A 27,618-nucleotide genomic window follows, 5' to 3' on the forward strand; every position below is an offset into this window, starting at 1 on the left:
TGTGCCAGTCGACCTCTAGTTGATTGGTCGTCTACCCAGATCTGTTTTGTCAGGCACAGGGTTGGGTGTGCGTGTGTGTGTGTGTGTGTGTGTGTGTGTGTGTCCTGTGGGGGGCATTTGCAAGAGTTGAGGGATATAGCAATTTGGATTTGGACTCATTACACATCCTGAGTATGGGAAAGATTCTGGTGCCCAACATACGGAATTAAGAATAAAACCCATACTGAACTAATTATTCATTTTGGAAATGCAACAACTCTCACACTGCTAATGAAACTATGGTACTTTCTGGATTTTCTGATTCTCCCTTCTTGTTTTGTGTGGCTCTATTTTGCTGCTCCCCCAGACTCTGGCCCAGTGAGGGGCCTGGCCCAGGGTTCTGTGCTGGCCCCTGGAGCAGGGGGCTCCCATGTGTCAGAGGAGTGACCCATCGTCACCCTGCAAGGTGTATAAAGAGGGGCGAGGGAGAAGTCTGCTCTGTGGCTCCTGCAGGACGAGCTGACAGTGACAGGAGCAGTGCCTTCCTCGTCAGGGGCCCCTCGCTCCAGAGCAGGAAATTCTCCCTCTCACCGTCAGATGGCAGGCGACCGCTGGTGGAGAGGGGAGCATTTCGGCACGCACAGTAGGTAGGGGAAGGGTCTAGGGGAGAGGCCTGGCTTCTGGGCTCTTGGCTGTTCTGCTAGAATGCCTTAGATCCAGGTCTTGGGCCCGGAGGGGAGATTGCACTGTGGATAGAGGTCGACCTTGGCCCCAGGACCCATCCTCCCGACGTGCCCTCTGTGGCTGCGCCTAGTCTGGGCTGCTTTGGGAGCAAGTCCGGCATCTGGGAGCTGTCCGGGGCAGGGGGGTAAGTCTGGGAGCCGCACCTCTGCTAGGAAGCCTCAGCCATTAGCACTGAGGAGGCAGCACAGAGACTGGACGAGGCCCTTGGACAGAGGGCTGGGTGTAAGCACCTGGGTGGAACTCTGAGTGTGTCTGCAGCCAGGGAAGGGGAGGCAGATCAGAGAAGGAGAGATGTGGCCTGTTGGCTGAGGCCCAAATGCTCTTTTCCATTCCAGCCATGGGCACCACTTCCTTACCCTCCTTTACAGTCATGCCGTCTCCCCTGCACTTTCAAGGTCCGTCTCCTATTGTCTGTCACCAACCAACCCTGGGACCCAGTCTCTAAGGCAGGCTCCCTTCCAGCCACCTCCGCAGGCTCTGGGTACAGAGAGGAGGAATGATCCAAAGGCTTCTTGGGCTTCCCCTGCTAGCCCTGTTCCCTTTCTCCATCTCCAAGGAGCCCCCAGCCACTGAGATTCTCTCCTTCCCACTCCTCCCTTCCAGATACTGCCCTGGGCTGCCAAGGAGGTTCAGGATCATCCTGAGCTGGGGCTCTGGCAGGCAAGGGAGTGAGGGGTCAGGGGCATGCCTGAAGGGAATTCCGAGACCTTCCCTTTCGCTCCTACTCCTTGTGACAGGAGGTGAGCCGCAGTGCGCCACGGCTTTCTGAGACCCAGAATATTCCTGACCCCACCAGACTCTGAGCCCCTGGCTCTGCTGGTCCCCAGAACTCAGTCATGATGACTGATTTGACTGAGTGCCTTTCTTCTTGGGACCTCTAAGTTGCAGAGTGCACACTGGCATCTCCCGGAGCCAATATCTCACCACATAACTGGGGATGTTACTTCAGGTTCATGACACCCGCTTGGAGATGGCCCTCTTCACACAGAGGGGCAAGGATGCTCTCTGTACCTCATCCGGTGAGACAAAACCAAGCCAAGTATTGATTTGACGGAAAGATATGGATATGTTGGGTGGATAATGGTTAGGGGATCCTATTTCTTTCTTTTCCTGTTCAGAGAACACCTCTCCTCTGCCTCACCCCGCTGGAAAGCAGAGACCGGATGAGGGAGAGTGTTCTCATCGGTCACCCAGGGACACCTCCATCCTCCCTGGGCTCCTTCCAGGAGTTCAAGACCATGAAGCCTCTGGGAATGAGGTCCCCCTCTCCCACCATGGCAAGCACTACCAACATCTTCACCTCTTCGTGTATTCTTAGAACCAGTCAATATGATTAATTTTACATGGGTATAATTTCCTGCTGTTGCCGCGGAGCCCTCCCAGCCTCACCCATCAGCAGCGACATGATACAGTTTCTGGTTATATTGGTCAACCAAGATATTGATATTATTAATAATGGATATCTATATGCTGACCTTTGTCCACACAACTGAATCACTCTGGGCTGGCTGTCACATTTCTTTAAGAGCTATTGATAAGCCCATTACTGGAAGGGCAGGTACAGTCTTAGGTGTGTGCTTTTCACTCACCTTCAAGCATCTACTGTGAGAATATATCCTTGTTACATGAGTTGCTGTGGGTAGGGCAGCGTGTGCAAGACAAAGTCCACACGCATGTGCTCGTCTGTTGAGTGTAGGCACATGTGCATGGACATGTGTATGTGAGTATGCATGTGAGTGTGTGTATGAATGTGTATGTGTGTGTGAGTCTGTCTTGAGCACTGGCCCTTTTAGAGCTGATCAAATAGTCAATTAGAGCATTATAGGGAGGTAGCAGAATCAGAGAGTTCCTACAAATACACTGTGATGTAGTGTTTGATCTTTGGATGCCTCTTGTCTCCTAGGACTTGCGCAGGAGGCTTGGCTTTATAAGGATATTATTAGGTTGATGCCTCGTTCTCTCAATGTACCTGCCAGGCAAGAGGCAATACTCACTGGAAGCAATCTGGCCAGAACCGCAGGCTTGACTTTGGGGGCATGCTGCTTCCAGCCTCAGTCTTTTTATCTGTGTGGTGGCAGCAATGGATTGGGCTCCACTTTCTTTTTTTTTTTTAATTTTTTTTAAATTTTATTTATTTATGATAGGCACCCAGTGAGAGAGAGAGAAGCAGAGACATAGGCAGAGGGAGAAGCAGGCTCCATGCACCGGGAGCCCGATGTGGGATTCGATCCCGGGTCTCCAGGATCGCGCCCCGGGCCAAAGGCAGGCGCCAAACCGCTGCGTCACCCAGGGATCCCTGGGCTCCACTTTCTTAAGGGCAAAGGGAGGAGTTTGACTCAGCTCGGCTTCTCAACCTTCTACATTGAAACTCCTGATCAGAGGAATGCTTGACACACTTGGTGATTTATTGCATGCTGGGGGGTGTGGCCCGTTACCTATTAGAAGGGTTCTGTGGTAGAATGCACTCTTTGGGTGCTCATGTGTGTCATGACAGGCACACGGATCTCATTGCTATGTCTCTCTGTGATTGCTGTTATTCCTACCTGCAAGGACAGTAGTGTCAGAGACAGTGCCTCTATCAAGTCAGGCTACAGTGATCTCTTCCTGTTTGGACCCAGACACGCTCCCTTGTCAGGGGAGCCCCTCACTTGCCCCTGTAAAGGGAAGCCGGCTAGCTAGAAAAATCTTTTGGATCCTCAGACATAGTGTATGAATAAACCAGACATGGATTAATTAGGTGTGACTGCATCATTAAATTAGAATAATGAACAAACAGCCACGTATGGCATTCAAATTTGCCTAGAACGACTCCAAGGGTTGCTTTCAAGTAAGTCACCTGTCAGTTTGTAGGTTCTGGGGACTCTGGAGAGTAAGGTTCCCGTCCTATCTTGAGAAGTGAATTCTTTAGGCACCACCTACCCCAGGCAAGGACAATCCTTCAACCAGCACCAGACTCCACAACCGAATCCAAACAATGGCTTGGTTCGATACAGCATCATCTATGCACGCTTCAGCTGTGAGCATTTCTCAGAGTGAAATACGACAGGAGCACAGGTGCTCAAGAGACAGGAGGGAGAAGTTAAGAGGTGTGAGCAGCGGATGTGAAATGCATCGATCCTATGATATTTATGTGGATGGTGCACATTGTCGCTTGTGCACGCGCGTACACACACACACACATACACACACACACACACACACACACACACACAGAGCTTTTGCGTTTCTGTGAATTCTTTTTTCTTCTATTGACACTCCCCTACTTTGGCCAGAGGGACTTGGAAGTGAACCTAGTATCGGTTGTATAATTTTAGAAATAGCTACAGAATGTCAGTCCTCTGCCCTCTGCGGATGACACCCCTCAAAATCCCTGTCCTAGGACAGGCAGGCTGTACAGCAGGAACCATTTATCTTTAACAAAGAGGAAGAAGCCAACAGCTAAGAGGAAAGAAAATGGGAAAGAAATTCACTTGTCTCACTAGAGAGCCGGGGGATAGCCTAATGCACGGGGGGCTTTGTTAGTAAGATCTGTTAAGTATCTAGAAACCTTTGATCTGGAGCCGCTTTTAACAAAGGTGATAATTAATTAAAGCAGAGCGTATTGCAATAAAGTAACATTGCGGTCAGTTTATGCGCTGTCCAGAGCCGGCCTTCGGAAGTCTCTGTCAATTAAACTCTTGTTGGAGCCCAGCTCATTATCAATTTTTTTCCCCGAGCTTTGATCAATATTTTTGGCTGTTCTATCCTCACAGAACCAGAACTACGTCTGTCTCCATGAGGGCACCCATTTATTTACATCTTGCAGATGGCCACGTAGGATTTGTTCCTGAGCTGAGCTGCTGGGAATCGCTCTGTTTGAGAGCGTCGGTCAGCTCATGCTGGAGGGGAGATACAAGGGAGGATAAGAGAAACCAAACATGGAGAAAGTAGAAGGGGAGAAGGCCTGTGCGCATGTGGTTCCCCAAAACATCCCCTTCTACTTCCAAAGGGACTTGGGAAGGAGGATAGTGACTGGGGCTGCCCACCTGGCTTCCTAGTTGGTTCCTATGCACAAGGTTGAGGCTCAGGCTCTACACTCATCCAGGGGCCACTGGGACCAGGAGAAAAGGAGACAAGGAAGCCCTTAGGGCAAGCACAATAACTCTGGAAATTCCTCATCATTTCTACCCTTATCATTGTCTTTCCGTCCTGGCATTTCTAACCGCATCCTACGTTGCCAAGTGGAACACGGATTTTTTTTCCCTTACAGCCTCACTTTGTGATTCTTGAGGGTGTTTTAATGGCAAGGAAGAGAAGGAAAAGGGGGAGACGAAGGCTGATGATAATAGGGTTACAACTAAATTGGGGGCTCTATTCCCCTGCCATAAGCTATTTGGCTAGGATTAGATGCTTTTTGTGAATTTAAAAAAGCAAAGATAGAGAGTCTCTAAATTTAAAAGGGCAAAAGTAGAGGGGATGAATGTGCTTCCCTTGCTGTGGAGAGACCAAAATGAGGGCATCCTGGTTCCTGCCACCCGTTCCTTGCATGGGGGGAAAATGCAGCTCTCTGCTTGGTGGAGCTAGCTTGACTTGGTCAAGTCCTGTGTTTGTGTTTGTGTGTGTGTGTGTGTGTGTGTGTGTAAACACTACAAGAGGAAAGTAGGGCTGGGGTGCCAAGGGGCAGCGGGTGGGGTAGGAAATGCAGTGGATGGAGAGAATTATCTCTGCAGAGAGCCGGGTTCTATGGCTGGCCACTCAGCTTCCAGATAGAAGGTCATTTCTAAAATGACTCAAAAGGTGAGCAGAAGCAAGCAAGCATCTGAAGGGTGATGATGATGAGTGGGGGGAGATTGAACCCTCTTTTAAACCTGGATTTTGGGTGGATATCAGGCAGCTCCAAAAGAGCGCACCTCCACCCTGGAACTTCTATCATTGACAAATCCGAGCTGTGAGTTCTGAGGTGGAGCACGGACATAATCACAAGGACAGCGGCGTCCTCCCCACATTCTCTCCTTTTCTCCATCAACCATCTCCCTGATCATGTATACCGCCTCACAAGATGAAACTACCCCTAACATCATTCCAGTGCCATTTGCATTTATCATCTCTTCCCTGGACTCACAAACACACATACGTACACCCATATAAACGGAAGTTCACACACACATGCTCACACCAACACCCACACAGGCTGCGGCATCTTTTCTCTCCCAACCCTCCAGGACCTGCAGACACACACAGATTTTCACACCCTCTAGCGCTTCTTTCTGCATGTCACATGGGATTTCCCTTCCAAGTTCAGAAACGCTGAGTTTCAGCTACTGTCAACCAGCACTTCCAGCTTCCGGCAGGCATTTGGGTCCTACAACTTTCAGTTTCCCTTTTACTCTGCCTATGATTTTGGGCCTCATTTTCTGTACATTTCCCTCTCCTCTGCAGCCTACATACTCCAAGTCCCCTTCAAAGAGATCTTTCCTGGGTCCATTTGGAAACAGACCACCTCCTGATGACCTGTGACCTGTGTAGTGTTTCCCCCAAAACCATCTGAGGCAAGTGAGACCAGCTCTTTTCTAAGATAAGGACGTGGTGTCTTGGCTATCTTCTTAGGCATCATTTGGAAGCCCCTCTCCCATCCTGGTATATAAATTATAATAATGAGGATGATCATGCTAATGATCGTGAGAGTGATGGCCATGCTCAAGTCCCTGGAGTGTGTGGCGCCATTGCTGGGCATCAAGAGTGCCCCTGGAAACCAGCTCTTTGAAAGTATTCTGACAACTTCACAATATGCTTGCATTATGGGGCGCAAATCTATGGCAAACATTTTTGTAATCGTGTTCCTTTGGGGTTTTTTCCTAAGCTGTGACTTTATTCAAGAAAAGCCTTTCTTTTTGTTTTATTTTGTTTTGCCTTTGAGAAGCCACAAACATCCAGCCAACTGAAGCAGGTGGAGAGAGTGAAAATATGCCAAGGGGGTTCTTTCAACCCAATCTAGAATTCCCATTAAAGCTGAGGGGGAAAAGAGTGTTAACATCTCCCTGTTGAATTGCAGTGAAATCTAGGCCAGCCCTGGTTCCCATATGTGTGGGATGCGCTTAGTCATGCTTGCACATGGATGCATATACGTGCACATGTGCATATTAATTTATCTATGTGTTGATTCGGAGGGAGTCTCTTTAAAAGATAAATGAAATTACATACAAGCAGCAAATAACCACCATTCTCTTCAATAAATCAATTATTTCCTAATAATTTTTTGTTGTTGTTGCTCCTAAATAGAATACTTAGAAACATCTGGGATTTGGAGGTTTTTTAATGGGGGATGCTGCTTTAGTTTACATTGGTTTTGCAACAATTACTATTGCTTATTTTCTTCAGTGAAACTTGTTTTTTTAAATGTTATTCTTACCTCATTTTTCATATCTCTTTTCCCACAAGGCAAATCTTTCTTTTTAAAAACTGTAGGTGTGTGCCCTGGCTTTCTACCAGTGTCTTTCCCTGGACAGCCTAAATTTTTATTTTTCAAAGTAATTTTTAAAAAAAGTTCATCTTAATTGAGCTGATGCCCATGCTGATAATTCTAGCTTCACTGTCTCTTAGACTCATTTGAAAACAGAAATCAGATAGAGCCTCACTGGCTTCAATTCACCTATCTAAGGAAAAAAAACAAAAAAACAAACAAGGAGCCCTCTCGGCTAAAGTCAAGCGGTAGAAACTCGAGGTTCTGAGAATTGCTACATCTTAAATGAAAATGTGAGACACAATTTCATGAAGATGGTCAAGAAACACCAAAACAACCATAACACTTGCCACTTCCCTTTCTCCCAGCTGCACCCCAAATCAAGGGGCTCCAGGCACTTCTTACTCAGGTACCATTGAAATGAGAGGTTGTGTATCTGGTGATGAGTATATTTTAAAATTATATACTCTCCGGAGCTCAACCTGCAGAAGGTTCTATTACTCTGTCCCCACCCTCCCTGTGGATGTAGTGTGGAAGTATAAAGGGTGAAGTCCCTGCAGCTGTGGCTTCTGGGTTGGGAGCACCTTGGGGCTGCCAGGAGACTAGATTTTCCTCCATGCAGTGGGGAAAAAAATCTCAATGCAGAGTGGTTACCCAGGCACAGATCTGTTCAGACTGGTTAACACGAAGGACTGTGATATGGGCTTGGCTGTTTAGATTAAAATGCATCACAGGCTCCGGGAGCAAGCACACATCAGTAGTAAAGGCTGTTTAAACCTTTGGGGACAGCCCTATGTTTAGATTACATTAATTCATAAATATTATACTAAATACCACTTAAATTGGACTTAAATGACTTCAAAGATAATGCATTATAATATGGCTATCCAGAGAGCACTAGTCTTTATGTCTTCCAGTAACTCAGTCTTTGCTGCCTCCTATCCTGCTAGACAAGACCAAAGTTATGAATGGATTGCTGGCTTGTTCATGTGTGATCCACCGACTGTGTATGTGTGCGTGTGTTAGCAGGCATGGGTATGCGTGTGTATGTATTTTCAGTCATTGCTTCTGTTTGTTCTCCAGGAAATAAAAAGAGGAAAAGAGAAATAAATGTAAAGTGAGAGAAGGAAAGGATTAGACTAGTGGGTGACCCCTTCCTTTCCCCAAGGGAGAAAAATTCTATAAGAAGGGGCAAAATTGGTCCTCAGCTCACTTCTGCTGCTACCCAGGGAGTTTGCCTCTCTCCTCTTTAATCGATAGTACAATGTCTTTCTCTTTGGAGCCTGGAAAAAACAATCTTTCTCAAAGTGCTTCTAATGGGGGGAGAAAAGAAGACTCTGAGTTAGGCGGGAGAGTTTGCATTAAACTGGGTTTTCTTCTTTGGGTATTATTTCTTTGAATTGTAATTCTGGGCTTTTCTTCTTCTTTTCTCTCTCTGCCTAGCACCCAGATCTCCCTCACCCTCGCCCAAGTGAACTGGGGGTGAATTTACCTTTACAGTAATTACCCCAGTCCACAACTGCTATTTGCTGCCTCCCCGGCCCAACAGCCTTTCTCTGCTACGGCTGGGTTTGCTCCACAACACCCACCCACTCCCTCCTCCACAGACTCCCAATTTGACTGGAGTAATTGCCTTTTAAGGTTCACTCTACGCATGGCAGGTATTCCATTAACCCTTAGAACTCCTTCCTCCTTTAGTTACCTGAAATGGCAGGTGGCCAACAAATGGATACCCACCTGAAATCTCATGCATTTAATTTATTTTTTACTTATTTTTCTCTTCTCCTCTTTCTCTCTTTTTTCTTTCTTCCTTCCTTTCTTCTTCTTCCTTTTTTTTTCTTTTTTTGCCAACAACATGCATTTGCCATCCACACTGGAGGCCAGTATCCTGTCACATCTCTCAATTTTATCCCAGTACGATCATTAGAAGTTAGAAATTCAAGAAGGGGAAAGAAAGAGCCACAAACATGCCCTGAAACCAGGCTTAACAAAGGCATGTTTCTATCCCTAGCTTCATGTTGTCAATTTAGAGTTGGGGAAAATCTAGAAGCCAAATGCAATCCTCATTCTTCAAGCTTCATCATGCTTTTTGACTTAACAGTAATTAATCACCAATGGCAAGCGAGTAATTTTTTAAGGTGGCCGGAGGCTTATTTTATTAGGATTAGCTAATAAATCAGGCTGTATCTCTGAAGGAGGAGTTCAAACTCTTCTAGGACTGAGTAAACCAGACCTCAGAGACTGTCTCATTTATTCAGCTCTCCTGGAGCTTCCAGGCACTGTCAGAGATATTGTGGCCCAACCTTGCCTATAAAAATCCAAGGGATAGAGAGAGGCAGGAAGTTTCATAGGGAAAAATATATATGCTCAGGCTCTGAAGGATGAGCTGCGACAACGAGACACCCAGCACGCCGGAGCCAACAGGCCTGCCTGCCACTGACTGAGCCAGTTTAGGGGAAGAATTATTTAGAAAATGAAGTTTTGGTTGTCCTAGGAATCCTGGCTGGATATGTGTATGTATATATATGATTCATATGAAATAACTATAATACAACCTTCTCTAGCTTCTAGATGAAAATGATGATAATTCTACTTCTTTGCTATAATACAAGGGAGTTCAAATAACATAAAAAAAAAACACACACACAACACAGCGATGATACCAGCAAGGGATCGTGAGAAGAAACCAAGGAATATTGTTAAAGTTTATCTTCATTTGAAATAAAGAAGTAAATAAAGTGCTCCAAACCCGGACCTCTTAAGAAGCTCAGCTATCTATCCACAACTGTCTTTTGCTTCTGGTGGGTTCTGTTTTTTTTTTTTTTTTTAACTTTAAAATGTTAAATCACCACAAGAACTGATCATTAAGATGGGCAAAAGATTTCCCTATTTATGCTTTAAAATTTTTCATTATTACTATTTTTAAATCTGGGGACATATGAGAATGACAAAGGTTTGATACAAACCTTGATTAGCTTCTAGGGAGCTTGATTGGAAAGGGAAAAACTACAAAGATATGGTTGACTTGAGAGGGAGGGGGGGGGGAAAGGAAAGAAATGTTATTTCAAAGACTGCCTCCCGATTTCACCTTTCCAGTCTCTCTTCTGATCAGACAGACATTTTCTCCATATTGGATAAAGGTTGGTTTGTCTCTCCATTACAGCCCCCACCCTCACCCCACCCCAACAAACCCGGTATATTTCCATTCTGCTGTGTTTTTGTGCTACTCAACATGCCATTAACTTTAAGATTTACTCCTCAGCAGGCAAGCTGGAAGATGCTAAAGCCAATAAAAACTGCTCTCTGGGACTCCAACTATGAAGAGTTTGGAGCTCTGCTTAGTATTCGGATGAAGGGAGGGCTGGAGGAGGGAGGGAGGTTGTGATAGTGAAAACCACTGCTGCTTAGAGAGCCAGACAGCTCTGCGCTCTGCACCTAATGTGCCGGAGGATCAGCTCTGTTCATAGCCCATTTGTGGCCGAGGATGAGGCTGCTCTCTCTGTGTGGGTGTGTGTGCGTGTGCGTGTGTGTGTTTTCATCTTCAAAACCACCAGCTCCAACACAGCATCTTCAGTGGCTCTCCACACTACTGTTTATTAAAAACGGAACGTCCATACACATCCCTTACAACTTCCTTAGCCCGGTGCTCCTTCCCTGCCTGACGATCAATCTCTCTCAGAAAGCATTTAACTTGCCCACACAGCTCCAGCCCGGATTAATCCCCACTGCACATCCTATACATTACTGTTAGGAAGCGGAGCACTGGGCTAATTTCGTCACCCACCAGCCACCCACACACGTTCTACAACTGAACACGTTTGGGGATCTGCCTTAAAGATAATAAAACAAGGAGAAAACAGGCAGGCTGCAGACAATTCTCATGACCACTTTCCTAAAAAGTTGCTGGGTTTTAATTCTTTGATTATTCTGTCTCCCCCTCCCCCAAGCACTCACTAGCAATGATTGCTTCAAGGGAGAGCAATAATGTACTACGAGCCTCTCTGCATGGTGAGTTTGGGATAATTTAGGCTACACCCTTCAAAATGCCTATCTTGCACACACAGATTTCCCCCCACCCTCCCCACCCCCCAGAGCTCCGCTTTCCTGAGAAGGGGATCATTCCGGCTTCCCCGGCCCCCCACTCCACCCAGGGGATGGCTGGTTCCTTGCTAAATCTTGTCTTGGGTTTTGTCCCTCCTTCCTTCAAACATCAAACGCCCCCTCCCCCACCACTCACACCACAACCGGATTACTGAGGCACATAGCTCGACAGGGAGAGTTGACTGTTAAATTGATAGCAAAATAATAATAATAAAAAAAAATATATATATATCTCTGAATTTGTCACCTCTCTTCTTTTTAGACGGCTGCGCTCCCCGCTACTCTGGCCCGGAGCGGAGAAGGAGGAGACCATCTCCTCGGAATATTTTCAGCACCACGGCGATGGACAGCACCCTCGGTCCCGGCCCGCGGAGCGCGCGCCCGCCAGTGTGCTCAGCGTCCCGGGCTCGGCCGGCGCAGCCGTCCCCGTCCCAGTCTTCCAAGTCGCTGCACCCCAAACCCCAAGCCCCGTTTCCCCTCGATCCCCCTGTCTCTCTCCCTCTCTCTCTCTGTCCATATTCTGCTTCCGCCGCTCTCCCCCACCACACCGCTTCTATCAGCTAGCTCCTCGCCCCGAACCCAGCCTTGCCCCGGCCAACAGCTCCCCACGCACCCCAGTCCTGGGCTCGGCCGCCCGAGCGCCTCCCTCCGCGGCGTCCGCCCGAGGCTCCCTCTCGCGCCGTGCCCCGCTCGCCCGCCGGCCCGCCGGCCCGCCCGCTCCTTCTCCCCGGCAAAGTTGAGAGGGGAAGGTGCACTCACCTTTGTGCATGCCTGTGAACCTGTCCTTCAGAACCGTGAGCTCGTAGATCTTGCCGAACTCCTCGAAGAGGGGCTTGAGGTCCTTCTCATCCAGGTTGCGGGGGATCTGCCCAATGAACAGCTTGATGGCATCGTGGTCCTTCATGGGAATGGTCGACGGGTTCCCCGGGCTGTGGCTTAATCCGTTCATGTGCCCGGCGCTGCCCGGGCTGCCGCCGAGCCCGTTGGTACTGAGGCTCGCGTTGTCAGCCTGTCCGTTTGCTAACGTGGCCATCTTTATATACATAGAGAAAATCTTCTTTCCTTTTATTCTTTCTCGCTCGCACTCCCTCGCTCTTGTCCCTCGCAAGCTCGCTCGCGCTCGCACACGCACACGCACACCCTCGGCTCTCTCCCCTCGGTTGCTCCACACCTCGCTCTCCCCTCGCTCTCTGCTCTCTCTCTTTCTCCTCTTCCCTCGCTCGCTCGCGCTCGCGCTCTCTCTCCTCTCCCCGCGCTCTCTCTCCCTCCCTCTCTCCTCTCTCTCTCCCTCTCTCTCTCTCTCTTTCTCTCTCTCTCTCTCTCTCTCTTTCCCGATCTGGTTTCTTTCTTTCTTCTCTTTTCTTTGTTTTCTTTTTCTTTTCTTTCTCTCTTTCCCTTTTTCTTCCTCTCTTTCTTTTTCCCTTCTCCTTTTCTTTCTTTCTGTCTTTTTTTTTTTTTTTTTTTTTTCCCCTTTTTTCTTTTTACATGGAACAGACAGGATCTCTGTCCTTTCCGTTTAAACAGGCTGGACCGGTTCAAGTTCCCAGGCAGACCAGGGGTGGGGGCGGCGAGTGAGCGCGCGCGGAGGAGGGGGGGGGGGCGCGGGGCCCGGAGAGGGCGAGCCGCGGGGGGGGGCTTCCGCGCGGCGGCGGGCGGCGGCCGGGAGCAGGACGGCGTGGGGCGGCGCCGGCCCCGCCGCGCCTCCCCCGTCGGCGGCCCCGGCGAGCGGCGGTGGTACAGTCCGAGACAGCCCCCGGCTATAAATAGCGCCAGGCGCATGGCTCTTCGGGAGGCGCTGAGATTCCGGGCCCGGCGGCCGCGGGGAGCGGGTGCCCGTTAGGAACGGGGCTGCCGGCCTCCTCTTTGCCTTTCGGGGGTTCTTTTTGTAATAGCAGCAGGTGCAACTTTTTGTATTTTTTTAAAACATTGATTTTTCATTTTCGTGTGCGTGTGTGCGGGGCGGAGCGTGTGGGGGAGCGATGCCGCCGAGCTGCGCTCTCTCCGGGCGCCAGGCGGGCGCAGCCAAGGCGAGGATGGCGGGCGGGGCGGCGGCGGGGGCGGCGGCGGAGGTGCAATGGGCGCTTTTTTCTCCCATCTGGTTCCCTTTATTTATTTATTTATTTATTTATTTATTTAGACTAGAAAAAGCGAGTCGGCTTGGAGGGAGTCCGCCCAGCCATGCGAGTGCGCATGGATCAGTGTCGAGAGAAAACAAGCTACATAAATATATATTGTGTGGATCAGGCTACAGACAAGAGCCCGCGCGCGCTCTTTCTCTCCGTGTCTCTCTCGCGTTCTTCCTCCTCGAATCCCCAACCTGCCAGAGCAGCCCCGCGTCTTCGCCCTCCCGCGCGGCGTCTGCCGCCCCCCGAGCCCCCCGGGAGGCCGGGGCCGGGAGCGGGGAGCGGCGGGGCCTCGCTGGGGGGGGGGGGGGGGGGGGGGCGGGGCGCAGAGATTCGGGGCCTGCTCCTGCGAGGCTGGAGGCGGGCGTTTCGGTCCCGGGCCGCCTCCCCGCGCCCCGGAGCGCGGCGGCGGGTCCCGCGGGCGGCTGGCGGGAGGGAGGCAGGGGCCGGGCGTCTCGGCCCGCTCGCCCGCCGAGGAAGGAGGCAGGCTGTGGGCGCCGTGCCGGGTCGCGGAGCCAGCGCGGAGGACCGGCTGGATTTCGCCCTCGTCCGCTTTACTGGTGCAAATTGAAAAAAAAAAAAAAAAAAAAAAATTTTTTTTTTTTTTCTTTTCCTTAATCCACCATCAAAGAAATAAAGCCCCCGAATCGCTCCCCGGGCCGCGACCGGACGCGGACTCGCGCGGCGTGCGCTGCCCCCGCGGGTTCCGCCGGCAGCGCCGCCCTCTCCAGAAGTGCGAGGCTGGGAGTCGCGTCTGCGGGCTGCAGCCGAGGGTCCGGCCGCCCAGCCCGACTTTGCCGCGCTCCGCACCGGGCCCGCCGCGGCCAGAACCTCGGCGGCGCGGCAGAGGGAGTGGCCGGCGCGGGAGCCGGGTCCGAGCAGCCCCGCCTCCGGGGGCGAAATGCTGCTGGTGAACTTGGGCCGGGAGAGCAGATTTTCATTTTATTGGTGTTTACCTGCCCCTCATCCTCTCCCACGTTTGCTTTTCCAGGGCGGCCTCTCCAGCACGGCTTCAGAAGCCGGGCAAATTAAAATAACGAGCCCGCGCCCCCGCGAGTTGCGGGGGCAGAGCTGCTGGCCTGGCCCTGGTCCGACTCCCACCGGCCTCCTTCGGGGGTTCTGAGTCTCTCTCTCTCTTCTGGCCCTCGGACTACATGACGTTACTAGACAGTATGTTTAAAAATCTTATTTAAAGAAATGAGACCCCATCTGCCTGAAAACCGAGACCAAGCCCGTTTGGTACAACCACAACGCGGAGCTCTCCGGCGCCAGGAGGAGGCCCGAGGAGGCCCCGAGGTTCGCAGCCCCAGGCCCCGAGCCCACCTGGGACACCTCTCCCTGAGGATCCAGGGCGAGTGACCAAACAGCAAGTACAATTCTGAGAACTGTGGAACTTCATCCTTTCATGTTAAGATTCTCCTGTGTTTTCTTGATGGAATTGTGTGTAAGTATAGTTGATTCATAACTCGGTTCTGGGCTTACATTATCCAGTGTTATATGGTGGCCTAAGAATCGCAAACGTTGATGGAATCAACAGAAACTCACACTTAGAGCCTCTCTGCAATGGAGCTGTGTGCTTGGAGTGCCCGGGAAGTGCTGTAATAAGGCGGCATGGCCCTGGTAGGGTTTGAGCTGGTGGCTTGGAGGTGCGTGCCTATGTCTTGTCAGGACTGTGGGTGCCTGTGTGGACGTGTGTCCACCGACCCTGTTTGTATCCACACTCTGCCTACGTGTGTATGTGTGTGTGTGTCTGTGTGTGTGTGTGTACCCACCAGGCTGAGACCTCCTCCTCCTCCCCTTTCCCTCAGGACACATCAGCAGAGGCCAATATCTTTGTCCAAAATATCTCTTCTAACATCATCTTATGGTGCTGGCTGGCTCTTACCTCCCAGGATCTCACAATGGAGTGGGATGTATTTTCTGCCATAATAGTGGAGTGTAGGAGAGTATTCCTACTTGAGGTCTCTCTTTCTTCCCCTGCCCCCCCCCTACATCCTTAAAGCAAAGCTAGGTCCGGTGGGGAAGAGAAGGGAGTGAGCTGGGGTCGGGGGCTGGGAGAGGAAGGGACCTCCCCAGAGAAGGGGAGGGCAGCTGTGGTTTGTCTTTCACCTCTTCCTGCCACCACCCCAGCCCCGCCCAGGTCCAAGTAAATTATTCACAGGTGTTTCATTATTCATATTATTATTAATAATAATAGTCAATACATAAATAAAAGCAGTCCCTGGGCAGGAGTGAGTGGGAGAGTGGAGTTGTTAATGGAAGGGGGCATCTGGTTATTTCGGACGCCTGCATGAACGCTGCCATAAGGTATCACATCAACTCCCTTCAGGACTGCACCTCTGCCCCTGCACCACGGCCCTCTCCCCGTGTCTCTCCACATGTGGACCCAAAGCTGTGGAGGGCTTCTTCTTTCCTAGGGAAAATCCCTCCCCCTCCCCCCTCTCCCACCTGAGGATGGCTTATTTTGGATTTGGAACGTCGCCCCTTAGGGGGTAACACACATCTCTCACTTCTCAAGCTCAGCTCTCTGACTGGTAAGTGGTGAAATGCCCCACCACTCCCCACATTGCTGGGGCAGAAGCAACCAGGACACCAGGCCCCATATAACTGAGCTACCCCTGTGTAAACAGCGGCAGAAGCTGCTTCTGCCAAGGCATTGATCTCTTAAAGGCGCAGAGCTGGATCTCTGAGGCTTCTACTGCTTTGGCACCGCAGAGTATTGGGGATAAAATAACACAGACAAGTGTTTCAAACTGAGGCAATAAAGGAGCAGGACCCCAGAGATAATAGTAAGGAACGTGGTTAGGTTGCCTCTTTGGTATCCTTGCCCTTGATATTCTAGAAAGACTTGAGCTAATTTTTTTTTAACCTTAGATCATCAAAGAGAAATGTAACTAGGGAAAGATGGGGGCAAAGTATTACTCACTGTGACATTTAAACAGATTTAAAACTTTTTCTTCAAGTGCCACTTCATGGCCACAGTGATTCCATCCACTGAGAGGGAGAGGGCTGGCAAATGGAAGTGGGAGCTGGGAACAATTGCTTCTCATTTTCTCTCTGTGTTTGGGGTTTACATTTTTGTTGCTGATTCATCTATGGGGATGTCAGGAAGCCCTGTGTGGTGGGGATCTTGGCTTAGATGGTGTAGTTCTGCAGGCCTTACCATTGCCTCCTGCTCCTCACTTCTCCTCCCTCTCAAGGGAGGAGGAAGCCCTCTCCCTTTTCCACTTCCTTTCCTTGGAGCCACCATCACTGTCTCCTTCCGGCACCCACTGAACCACATTCTGCAGCCCTGACCCTGGCCCCCTGCCCCAAGGCCTCCTCTGGTTCACCTGCCTATGAATCTTCTCTCTCCGTCTAGATTGTGAACTGATGGAGGGTAGGAAGCCAGTAATCTGGCCCCTCCTTCTCTGTGGCCCCTTTTGACAGGCACGAGCAAGATAGAGTTTCTAGACACCTACAGCTAATCTGACTTTGGGGTGGGGGTGTGTGATGCTGTGTTCATTCATCTGGGGCTTGAGGATGGGCAGGCACTCTCCCAGGAATTCAGATTTCAGGATGAGAACATACAGCAGCTTAGCTTCCCGAGGCGGCACAGCAGGGCTCAGGGGCATCGCCATGCAGTCATCCTCACATTCATCCAGCCCTTCCAGTCTCCCACTGGAAGCAGCAGAGTGAGGGGTCGGCCTGTGAGAAGAACCCACACTATCTCATTAGAGAGACCAAAGTCATACCAACTGAAAAGCCCCGGAACAGCAAATGGCAACAGATGGTTAGTCTTCTAGGCCTGAGGAGTTCCACATGCGAGAAAACAGAAAACAATTCAAGTTGTGTGTGATGGGGGGCAGCAGCCTTGAGGAAGGAGGGGGTCCTTGTGTAGGCAAGAGGCAGACGGTGGGACATGGCCAGAGCACTGCTTGATGGCCTGGCCTGGGGGCTAGGAGGGCAAGAAGCAGCTATTTCTCCAAGGCTATGTGGACAACAAGCTGAAAATAGAGTAGTGGTCTGTCTGCCTGAGGTTCCCCAAACAGGGACCAGACCACGGATTAGGTGTGTCTGTGGAGCCACTGCTCTGCCCAGACCTCCAGAAGGCAGTGAGGGGAGGCTGGAGACAGGGAGACTCACTTGCCCTCTGTAGGGAACTCATGCCTGATTTAGGCAAAGAGGTTGTTGGCTCCGAGCAGAGCAAGCACACAAGGGCAGGAGCTCACCGAGGGACAGAGCAAAAGTTGTTGGCGATGTGTGCCATGGGACCCTGGAGCAGCTGGAGCTTGTGTAGGCAGTGGCACCCTGGGAAGGCTCTCTGGAGGCAAGAACTCTGATCTGGTCCTGCGGGAAGAGGGAGTCAGCTTATGAAGGGAGGAGGGAGGTTGAGGCAGCAGGTGGACTTGCCAGGTCTGGTGTGTGCCATGGGTCTCGAGTGATGGCAAAGAGGTAGAAGCTTCTAGAGGGGGCTCCTATATGGAAGTAGGTGGGGTAGGCAAGATGTGGCTTTGAAAGCAGCCTCAGAAGTATGTTTCTGGTCTCCTCCACAGGTTTAGGACTTCTCTGTCCTTGAATAATTTGGGAAGGTTTAGTGATATAAAAAGCACTAATTGAAGTGGAAAGGAAGAGGAAAAGTTCCTACTTTCTCCCAGTTCACATTAGCAGCCTCCTGCCAGTGAGAGAAAACAATTAAGGTCTCCCCTGTCCTGTCCCTGGCCAATAGCAGACCAGGTCAGAGGAACAAACCCATGGAGGGGGGGAAGAGAATGGAATTAGGAGGCTATGTGTGTTGGGAAGCCTAGAGGCTCCCCAGAAGGGCGTAGGCTGCTCAGACAAGTGCCAGGGCTGGCAGAAGAGGGGCTTCTGGGCTTCCTTCCTCGCTGGGGGAGCCCAGGGACACATGGCCATTGTCTTATGGGGGCTCCTGGGCTCTGGGCGATGGTGGGGGTTGCTTCTGGGAGTCTCTCGGTCTTTGGGTGGTCAGCATGGATGCGCCCTGTTCCTGGCATGGGAACATGCTCCTGTTCCTGGCTTCTATGCCTACTGGGGCTTTACCTCATTTTGGCTGATGGCAGGTAGGAAATGAAAGGCAGCCCAAGAAGCAGGACAAAGGGATCTGGAGTCCTGCAGCCGAGGCATCCTGCAAGGCTTGGGCAGGGGGAGGGACATGGGTCATCATCGCTTTCCTGTCCTCAGCTTTCTCCTCTGTAAAATGGAGGTGGCTGTCCTGTCTTTCACCCTCCTTTCTTTCCTCATGTCACATCCAAGAAGGTGAGAGGGTCATGTCTGTGAGGCTGACTCACGGTCTTGTGTAAAAATTAAGGGGAGAACAGGGACTGAAGGTCAAAATGGGCTGCACAAAGGTATAGATAAAATTAACATGTTAGGAATTTACTCCTTATCTTTCCCAAAGAATTCAGATGTTTTCTAAAGGAGCCGTGGCCAGGCAGCCCTCAGTTGGACAGGAGCAGGTGCTTACAGCTGCATTTAGGTAAAGCTGGCAGAGCCAGACTCCTTGGCTTCATGTCTCTCCCACTTTGTCTCCCACATGTCTCCCACCTGTCTCTCCCACTTACTAGCTCTGTGACTTTGGACAGGCAATTTAATCTCTTTGTGGCTCAGTTTCCTCTTTTGTAAAATCGGAAGAGGAATAGGACCTACTTTATAAAGTTGTTGTGGGAACAAAATGAGTGAATGCAGGTAAAGTGCTTAGATCAATGTGGGACCAGCCAGGATTGTGGTAGCATCACTCACAGAGGCCCAGGGGTCAGGAGCTGAGGGGCTGGAGGAGGTGGGACAGTCCCTCCGGCTGGGGTGTGCATCCTACCCACGGTGGGTGTCCTCACCTGCTGCAGGACTGTTTCTCAAGGTGCTCCTGGGGGCCAGAAGCCTTCCGGGGAGGGTGAGGCCTGCATCACTGCCTCTCCTTTGGGCCTGCCCTGAGTGCTGGCTGCCGGCCCTCCACAGCCTCTTCTTACCTGAGAGGTGTTGCCGCAGCGAGTCCTTTTAATTGTGATGTTTTACTAATTAGTTTTTAATTATGTTAATTTATTGTACATGAGCCCTGAGGTTTTCAGACACTGGGCTCACTTTAGAAACTGGAATAGTAAGTTGTATTTATTACACACACAACGCTGTGGATAAATGTCACTTTCTCATGGCCACGATTTCTCTGATAATGTTGCTGAAAACAGGGCTTCTCTTTCTTTCTTTTTTTAAAGACTTTATTTATTTATTCATGAAAGACACACAGAGAGAGGCAGAGACACAGGCAGAGGGAGAAGCAGGCTCCATGCAGGGAGCTCGATGTGGGACTCAATCTGGGACTCCAGGATCATACCCTGGACTGAAGGCAGGTGCTAAACCTGCTGCTGAGCCACCCAGGGATCCCCAGGGCTTCTCTTTCTATTCAGGCTTTTGAATGTTAATTCTTCCCCTGCAGCCAGCTTCCCTCACCCCCCAGTCCAACACACAATCCTTCAGATAGTGTTGGGGTTAAGAGACTCAGCATCCACAGGCTGTGCAAGTGACATGATGGAGTAAGGTGGCTTGGTGGTACAGGAGGAGCCCATCTGGGTAGGGGTTCAGGAAGGTGAGTCTGCAGGACAGTTAGACACCAGGCTGGACCTTCCAAGGGTTGTTATGTGGGGGCCTCAGACTCACCCAGATGGACCCCTCTTACACCCTCACCCAGCAGCTGGGTACTGAAAAGAGCTTGGCAAGGAACCTGCAGCTGTGTCCACCAGGGAGAGGGAAGGATGGTGATGAAGAGGGAGAGGGCATGTGGGCAGTCAAAGTGGTTCCTGAAGGCCATGGAAGGATGTAGGCTTTTTTTTCCAGGGCTGGTGGGTAGCCTTGGGGGGACAGGTAGGGGTTGACATGAGGGCTAGCTCACAGGAAAGACTCAGAGTGGGGATTCACTGCCCATATGCTGACCAGTTGCTGATGGTAACAAAGAAGATATAATCAAGGGCACAGCCTGGGACAAAAAAGTTGCCTAGATATTTATGAAGGATGGCTGAGAAGGGAGAAATCACTCTCCACACACACACACACACACACACACACACACACACACACACACACACACACACACACATGTGCAGAACTGGAAGGGCACTGTTTTAGGCCCATTTTCCAGAGATCATTTCTACATTCAAAGGATGAATGTTTGCTACCACTAGTAGCATTTAAAGAAAATGCCATAGGTTTTCAAGAACCACTCCCTCTCCCAAATAATTTCCAGATGGTGGCTTTCTTTTAATAAGTTTAAAGTGTTTATGCAAAGTTGTGTGTGTGTGTGTGTGTGTGTATATATATATATATATATATAAATCCTGGTCTCTTACTAAGCAACATATTAATATAAGTTTTGCTCAAAGGGTAACATTTAAAGAAATAAAGTCCATAAATACAACTGGGTATTTAATGCTTTAAAATTTGTATTTAAGACTTGAAGTTGCTGCACTGTTTATACATAGATACACAGATGCATGCAATGTGTAGAGAACGAGTTTGAGCCTTAGAACCAGCCAGATCTTTAGCTTGCCAGCAATGTAAGTCATGCTCTCTGAGGCTCAGTTTCCTCATCTGAAACATGGTCATAATAACGCTGTATATGACTGTCATGAAGTGATAATAAATTATTGAAAGTGGTGATATTTAGTTCCTACCACGTAGTAGGTGCCCAATAAATGTTAGCAATGATTATTAAGAGTGTACTTACTAGTAAACTAAGTCTCTCCTTTCCAGGTATAAATACAAACTGTAGCTGAAAATAGCATTTAAAATATGTGTAACAGGACGTGGAGATTTTCTAAGGAAAAGGGCAGTTTAGGTTCTCCTCAGTGGTCTTCGCACTGTGCTGAGGTAAGAGGAATCTAAGTCTCTGGTTGTGGGTGCCATGCTGTGTGAAAGGGTTTTGGAGAGAGGACTCACGTCAGGGAGGGGCCCCATGAATTTCTCTCAACATGGCAACTCAGTGATGCTCACCTGTGTTCAGATTTGGGAAGGGGCTCACACTGTAGCACAGACCTAGTACCTCCCCCACACTGTCAGGGAGCCTGTACGCACACATCTGTATGCTCAGACACATGGGAGGCTCCCACACATAGGACACCCGCCTCCACACCCTGCCACCTTCCTGGGAAGGGGAAGGGTGGGCAAGCTCTGTGACTCACTGTCTGGCACTGTGCCCTCTCACTGAGTCACAATGTAATTGATCCCTCCCCGCGCCAGGTTTCTGCTCTCATGTGACCCAAAGCAGGGTCATTTCCAGACCAGGGTTGGGGAGGCCTGACCGGGGAGAGGCAGACCTGAGAGGGAGGGGTAGACTGTCAGTCAGTACCTGAGGATGGCACTGAGCCTTGTGTGTGACTTTCCTGGATATCTGCTGAGGTGTTGTGTTTGTAAGAGTCAGTTACCACTCGCCAACATATATATCCCCTCATCAGCCTCCACTGGTGTCCCCATTAGGGTAGGACTGTCTCTATAAAATAATAATAAATAAAATAAAATAATGCCAACAGGAAATAATGAAGGTCTCTGGCGCCTCCTTGAAGATGCATGGTGTTGTGCTTCTGGGACGAGGGTGATCAACCTTGTTTCTAAAATGAGTTGTGGGCTTAGAGAAGCTGAGAAGTGGGAGGTAGGAGGATGGGGATGTGTGATCCACTCATCATACGAGGGCAGGGTCACCCCTTGGGGCTCAACCCCATGCCATTCTTGGCTCAGAAAGAGAAGAACCACCTCTCAGCTGATGAAATGGCAAACGCTGGCTGGCAGGTATAGAATCGCAAGTACTGGCTTGGTGGCAGAAGGCAGATTATGGGTCACCTCTGCAAGGTCTTCTCTAATAGATGGCTCTGGGGTGTGATTTATAGGCCCCTATCCAGCAACTGTCACACAGGCCTTGTTATCGACAGCATCACTGCCCCACCTTGGACAAGTCATGTAATCCTTCTCGGTATTTTCAATAGGCATAAAATTCTCTTTCGATGCCAGAGAGGCCTCTAATGAATATACAAAGCTCTAAGAAATAGGCAATCATATTGTTATAAACTTGCTCCCTCCACACTTCCCTGTCCCTTGCCCTTGTCCTGACCTATGAGCTGGCATCCATACTGTGAGACCCATGCCCCCTTTGGGTCTTCAGGACTGCTCCCAGTCCCAGTTCTGAGATGATTCCTGCTCAACCTCTGAGAGCAGAGTCATAGCTTGATGGGATTTCATGTCAGGTGGCACTTCTGTGGCCATCAAACAACAGAGGGGGCTTAATCCAGGCTCTGATGGGACTCAGGCCAGACTTGTGTGCCCTTGGGTCACCCAATTCCCCTCTCTGGACCTCATTCTCTGATTTATGAGATGGGGATGGTAATCCTTGCTCTGTACACCTCGTGGGGAGCGGGGAGGATCAGAGGCAAGGGTGGAATCGTGTCCCAGAGTGCAGCGTGTTTATACTGTAGCTCTGCTCCTTTCCCCACCCACCCTGTCCCTGCCTCTGCACAGTCCCGGCCTCAGAGCAGCCTTGAGAACAGAAAGAACAGCTTAGTTCTCACATCCATCCTCCTCCTCCTGATTATTTCTCCCAATCACACTTAATAGCTGCCTGGCTTTTGGCTGCAGCCCGGTATATAATAACCTGCAATTATTGTCCACTTAAGCTGTCCCCAGGGCCTTGTCTGTTGCGCTGCCCAGGCCCGCACCGCCAGCCTGCTGATTTCCCTGTCAGAGCCATGGCCAATGGGAAGGAAGCCCCCGAAGGGCCTGACTGACAACCTGTTTGGCAGGGCTGCCACCTCTCCAGCTGCATCTTCTTCAGAGATGGGGCCTCAGAGGCAGCCCGCTCCAGCCACAGCCTCCCTCGTCCAGCCTGGGTGTCCCGCTTCCCTGGGGTTATTCTCCTCCTCCTCCTCTGCCCCTACGTATGCATTGTCTCATCTCAGCCTCCCTGCCTCTTGCCCTTACCTGACACCACTGGCCGCTTACTATAGTCCAGCCCCTTTGCAGGCTTAGTTCCTTCTCTCTGCAGCCCTTATCTGAGAGGCCTTGGCATTTTACATACCAGGCTACTGAAGATCAGAGAGGTTGGGGATCTTTCCCAGGATCACACAGCCAGGGAGAGACGTAACACAAACTCAGAATAAGGTTGGCTGCTTGCACAGCTCACTTACTTAATCCTTATGCCGTGCTGTCAGCTCTTGCTTCACAATTCCCACCCTGCCTCAGTGGCTCTGCTCAGTGCTACCTCCTCTGGATGGCCATATCCATATCCACCACTGCAGTAGCCTGGTCTCCAGTGCTCAGAACACTTGTAGCCCTTGCGTTGGAACCAGGTACCCTGGATCCCATGAGGGCAGATCCTGAGTTCCCCTGCTTGCCCCTCCTCTGCCACATGGATTCACAAAGCATCGCTGTGTGCAAACTGGATACAGCCATTGTCCCCTTCCTCACTCCACCTCGTGTTCTGCTGAGCCTCTCTCCTAGAGCTCCTGACAAGGTCCTCGCCCATCTGTCTGGTAAACATTTGCGTTATCTCTGTGGCTCCAGCAGGCCCTGGTAGTGGTGATGGCAGATGCTGATGGTGATGACAAAAGTCCATCCCTAGGCTGTGACAGACCTGCAGGGCCCATGCCACCCTCGGGAGCTGGTGGAGTCTGAGTGCGTTTGTATTTTCACACTGTTCACAATCTATTAGTTAAATGACCAGAGAGACAAAAAAAGATGTCCGGATTGTTAAGTGAAGACTTTTGTCCTGAGTGCGAACTATCTTGGCACGTGTCTTATGTGTGGGTCCAGGGCGTGTGCACAGGTGTGTGTGTGAGCACATGAACGATCTAGAGCACAGTGGCGACAATGGGCTGTGTGGCCTGTTGGGGCCTGTGGTGAGCAGAGGCAGGACTCTCCTGACTGTCAGCTGGAGGGACCCAGGGCCTGGGAGCTGAAAGGCTTTGAAGGCCACTGTGTCCAGAGGGCCTTCCTGGCTGCTGTCATACTGGCAGTTGTACTGGGTTCTGGCTGTCACGGGAGGAGGACCATGAGGCCTGTGGCCCAGTCTTTGTTAAGTCCACCCATCTGTCTCCATCCCAGGCTGAATCTTCCTCCCCAGCCTTGCTCAGGGATGCTCCCTTCTCCCTTCCAGGCTCATTTACCCTTTGCCTGAATGTTCTTCACACCTGCTTACATTTTCCAATTCTTTGTTTGGGAAACAGATTCTCAACTCTCAAGAGACTGTTGGGAAAGAGTTTTTGGGTAGACTGAGGCCCTCTCTCGTCCCTCAGATCTTACAGGCTAAGCCTGTTGCAGGCCTGAAGGTGAACTGCCATGAAGATCATCTGGCACCTCAGGAAAGAGCCAGCCTTCCCTCTTCTATGCCACCATAGAGTCATCAGTTCAGAGGGATGCAGTGGGCCTTCTATCTTGGCCTCCAGACAGCTGCCCTGGTGTGGACCCCACCCTGTGCCCACCATGGTGGTGCTTCTCCCCGGCCTCTCCCAGCTGTGCCCTGATTCTCAGGCTGGCAATGCCCCTGCCAGCTGGCCGTCGGCCCCAGGGTGAGACCTCTCAGGAAGGGCTGGGGAGGGATCCTCGGGCAGGGGCAGTGCAGGTGAGGACGGGGCCAGAACCAGCCATGCCAGCTGCTACCTGCTATAGCATTTGGAGACTTTACACTGAGAGCGGCATGTGCACAGTGGTCTTAATTCTAACTGCCATTTTACTCTCCTGCCCCAGGGCCCCATCTCTCCTGTGCCAAGAATGTCTTCAAGCATGCTTGCTAGGGACATCTGGGTGGCTCAGTGGTTGAGCATCTGCTTTCAGCCCAGGGCATGGTCCTGGAGCCCCAGGATCAAGTCCCACCTCAGACTCCCAGACTCCCTGCATGGATCCTACTTCTCCCTCTGCCTGCATCTCTCTCTCTCTCTCTCTCTCTCTCTCTCTCTCTCATAAATAAATAAAATCTTTAAAAAAAAAAAAAAGCATGCTTGCTAAAGGCTGCACACTCTCTTTTCTCACTCTCCATCTTTGGGGACAGTTTTCTCCCCGTCTCCCTTCCAGTCAAGATGGTTGAGGTCAGGGGGCAGGGAAGGGGGCCTTGGGTTGTCCTTGTGCTGTCATTTGGGGCCCTGATGGGCTCCCTGAGGCCTGGCAGCCATGATCTCCATCCTGGGGACCCCAGAGTGGCAGCTGACAGCCTCCTCTGCCCATGCTGCTTCAGCCGACACACCAGGGTCACAGGGAGCCTGACTCTGAGCTCCTCCTATACCAACCAGAGAGCTTATAGAATTCTCCTACACCTCAGGCAGGTAGAATGGAGAGGGAAAGAATTGATGAGATTCATGTGAATTCATCTTTCTGCCTAAGTCCACTCTCCTTTTACCTCTCTGAGTGGCAGCCCCCAGGTTACCCAGAGGCTCCTAAGCAGGAGGTGGCTAGCTTTCTTTGAAAATGTGCCTTGCCCTACCCTGCTCTCCTTTCCCTGCTTAAGGTCTAGCTCTGGGGTGGTCTTGCCATGCCCTGCAGTGAGAAGAAAACCTGCCCTTCCTTGTCTTCATTCCTGGCTTCTCTCTAAACTAAGAAGGCTTCTGTGGGTCTGTTGACCACTCCCTACACCCTGCCCCCACTCCCACCACCACACACAAAGCCAAGGCCTGGAGACACTAGAGGATGATCCTACAGCCTCTTCAGTCACTCTGTGAAACCACCCCAGGGACAGCATTGCACTGGGCTGTATTGAAAGAGCAGTAAGACAACCAGTGTCATCAGTAACCTACAGTGAAGCCAAGTGTGTCAGAGTTGGCTTAAAACATTTATAATACAAACCCCCCCCAAATATCTCCCTCTGGGGTTTCATTCTTAGTGACTGAGGAAGCTTGACAATCTAAAAGGATTCATTTGTCAAATATTTAGGTTAGTGGAGATTTAGTATTTGCTAGGATGTAGAAGAGGGGTGACTGTAACCCAGTCCGACAAGTTTTATGCACAACATTCCAACGGGGTGCTTTGCATAGCACCCTCCCTCCTGTGTGTACACACACAAGTGTGTGCCAGTGTGTGCATGCACGTGTTTGTCAGGGACACACGCGTGAGTGCTTCTTCCTCATTGGGGTTTATTATGTTCTTTTTGTGCTGCTAATGCTTTTGGCCTCTGGGGGTGCTATATATATACAGATGCAAAATTTGAGAAACACAGGATTTTCAACCTGAGAGGAACCTTAAGCACCTTCTGATCCACTTTTCTCATTTTACACAATTAACATCCCAAGATGCAAAGTCACTTGCTCTAGGGCAGATCAAGAACCCAGGTTCTGTCTCCCTCTCACAGGCACACACTGGCTCATTCTGTAAGAGATGGCTAGTTCCTCACTGTTCAGCATTCTTTGTCCCCCCACCCTGTCCCTTGACCATCAGCCTGTTCGTCCTTCCTCCTCCCCTCCCTTCTCTGGGCTCCTGGGCTGCAGGCTGGGGCTGGCACAGGCAGTGGAGAGGCAGCCTCCTAGGAAGGATGCCTCAGCCTCTGGCCAGGCCAGGGCCCACCTCCTACTGGGGGAAATGAAGTCTCAGAGTGTCCCCTGCCTCCCTCTCAGCCAGGAGCCTAGGGCAGCAAGGCCTCAGTCCTTGGGGAAGGCACAGAGGAAGGAGGGTGGGATGGCCCCACTGTTATGCAATCAGTTTTCAGCCCAGTCCTCAATTCTTGGTTCCCTCCTGGCGGCACTGGCATTATCCTGGGGAGGGAACGAGTTACCTCCCTGCCTCTCCTCTCTCATTTTCTCTAGCCTGAGCCCTGTGGCCTCCAGTTCAGATATCCCATTTGGGAAAATGTATGCGTTCCCAGCCTCAAAGAGGCACAGGGAAGAGCTCCCTTTCTACTCCTGACATCCTGATGCCAAAGCTTGGCTCCCAATCCTTAGCAGACTGTGGAAATGATATGTTTCCTTCTCCAGAGAGGCATAAATCTCAGATTTGGAATGGAGCTTCGGGGTCACTCCCCAACTCCCTTCCATCCATTGCAGGACTCTGTCCTCAAGCACCCCTGACAGCTCTCCCGTGTGCCTAACCACTTCCAGGGAGAGGCCAGTTTATTTATTTATTTATTTATTTATTTATTTATTTATTTATTTATTTTATTGTTTTTTAAAAAGATTTATTTATTTGGGGGGGTAGGGACAGAGGGAGAGAAATCCTCAAGCAGACAGGAGCCTGAGATCAGGATCAGAGTGGAAATCAAGAGTCAGAAACTCAACCAACTGA

The 27,618-nt window shown here is 50.6% G+C and overlaps 1 protein-coding gene and 2 long non-coding RNA genes across 49 annotated transcripts in view; 2 read left to right on the plus strand and 1 right to left on the minus strand.

The window, feature by feature from the left end:
• Nucleotides 1-12,817, minus strand: part of CELF4 (CUGBP Elav-like family member 4) — a 296,564-nt gene extending 283,747 nt beyond the window's left edge. For 24 of the 42 annotated variants that reach the window (XR_011996228.1, XR_011996229.1, XR_011996227.1 and 21 more), the window contains exon 1: nucleotides 12,023-12,817. Coding sequence is in view for 38 of the 42 variants with exons in the window: in XM_025997018.2 (XP_025852803.1) it covers nucleotides 12,023-12,308 (286 nt within the window). In the remaining 4 variants the exon portion in view is untranslated. The remainder of the gene's footprint in view (nucleotides 1-12,022) is intronic. The other 18 variants (XM_025997023.2, XM_072732256.1, XM_025997016.2 and 15 more) reach the window with 4 other exon arrangements.
• A 256-nt stretch (nucleotides 12,818-13,073) lies between these two features.
• Nucleotides 13,074-13,520, plus strand: LOC140594953 (uncharacterized). Its single transcript, XR_011996237.1, has 2 exons — nucleotides 13,074-13,161; nucleotides 13,401-13,520. It is a non-coding gene; the product is annotated as an uncharacterized lncRNA (long non-coding RNA).
• A 647-nt stretch (nucleotides 13,521-14,167) lies between these two features.
• Nucleotides 14,168-27,618, plus strand: part of LOC140594952 (uncharacterized) — a 434,463-nt gene continuing 421,012 nt past the window's right edge. For 2 of the 6 annotated variants that reach the window (XR_011996231.1, XR_011996232.1), the window contains exon 1: nucleotides 14,213-14,830. This is a non-coding gene — a long non-coding RNA (uncharacterized lncRNA). Of the gene's footprint in view, nucleotides 14,831-27,618 lie in introns of all 6 variants that reach the window. The other 4 variants (XR_011996236.1, XR_011996234.1, XR_011996233.1 and 1 more) reach the window with 4 other exon arrangements.

Source organism: Vulpes vulpes, chromosome 13 (assembly GCF_048418805.1).
Source record: "Vulpes vulpes isolate BD-2025 chromosome 13, VulVul3, whole genome shotgun sequence".
In the NCBI taxonomy this organism is placed as follows: Eukaryota; Metazoa; Chordata; class Mammalia; order Carnivora; family Canidae; genus Vulpes; species Vulpes vulpes.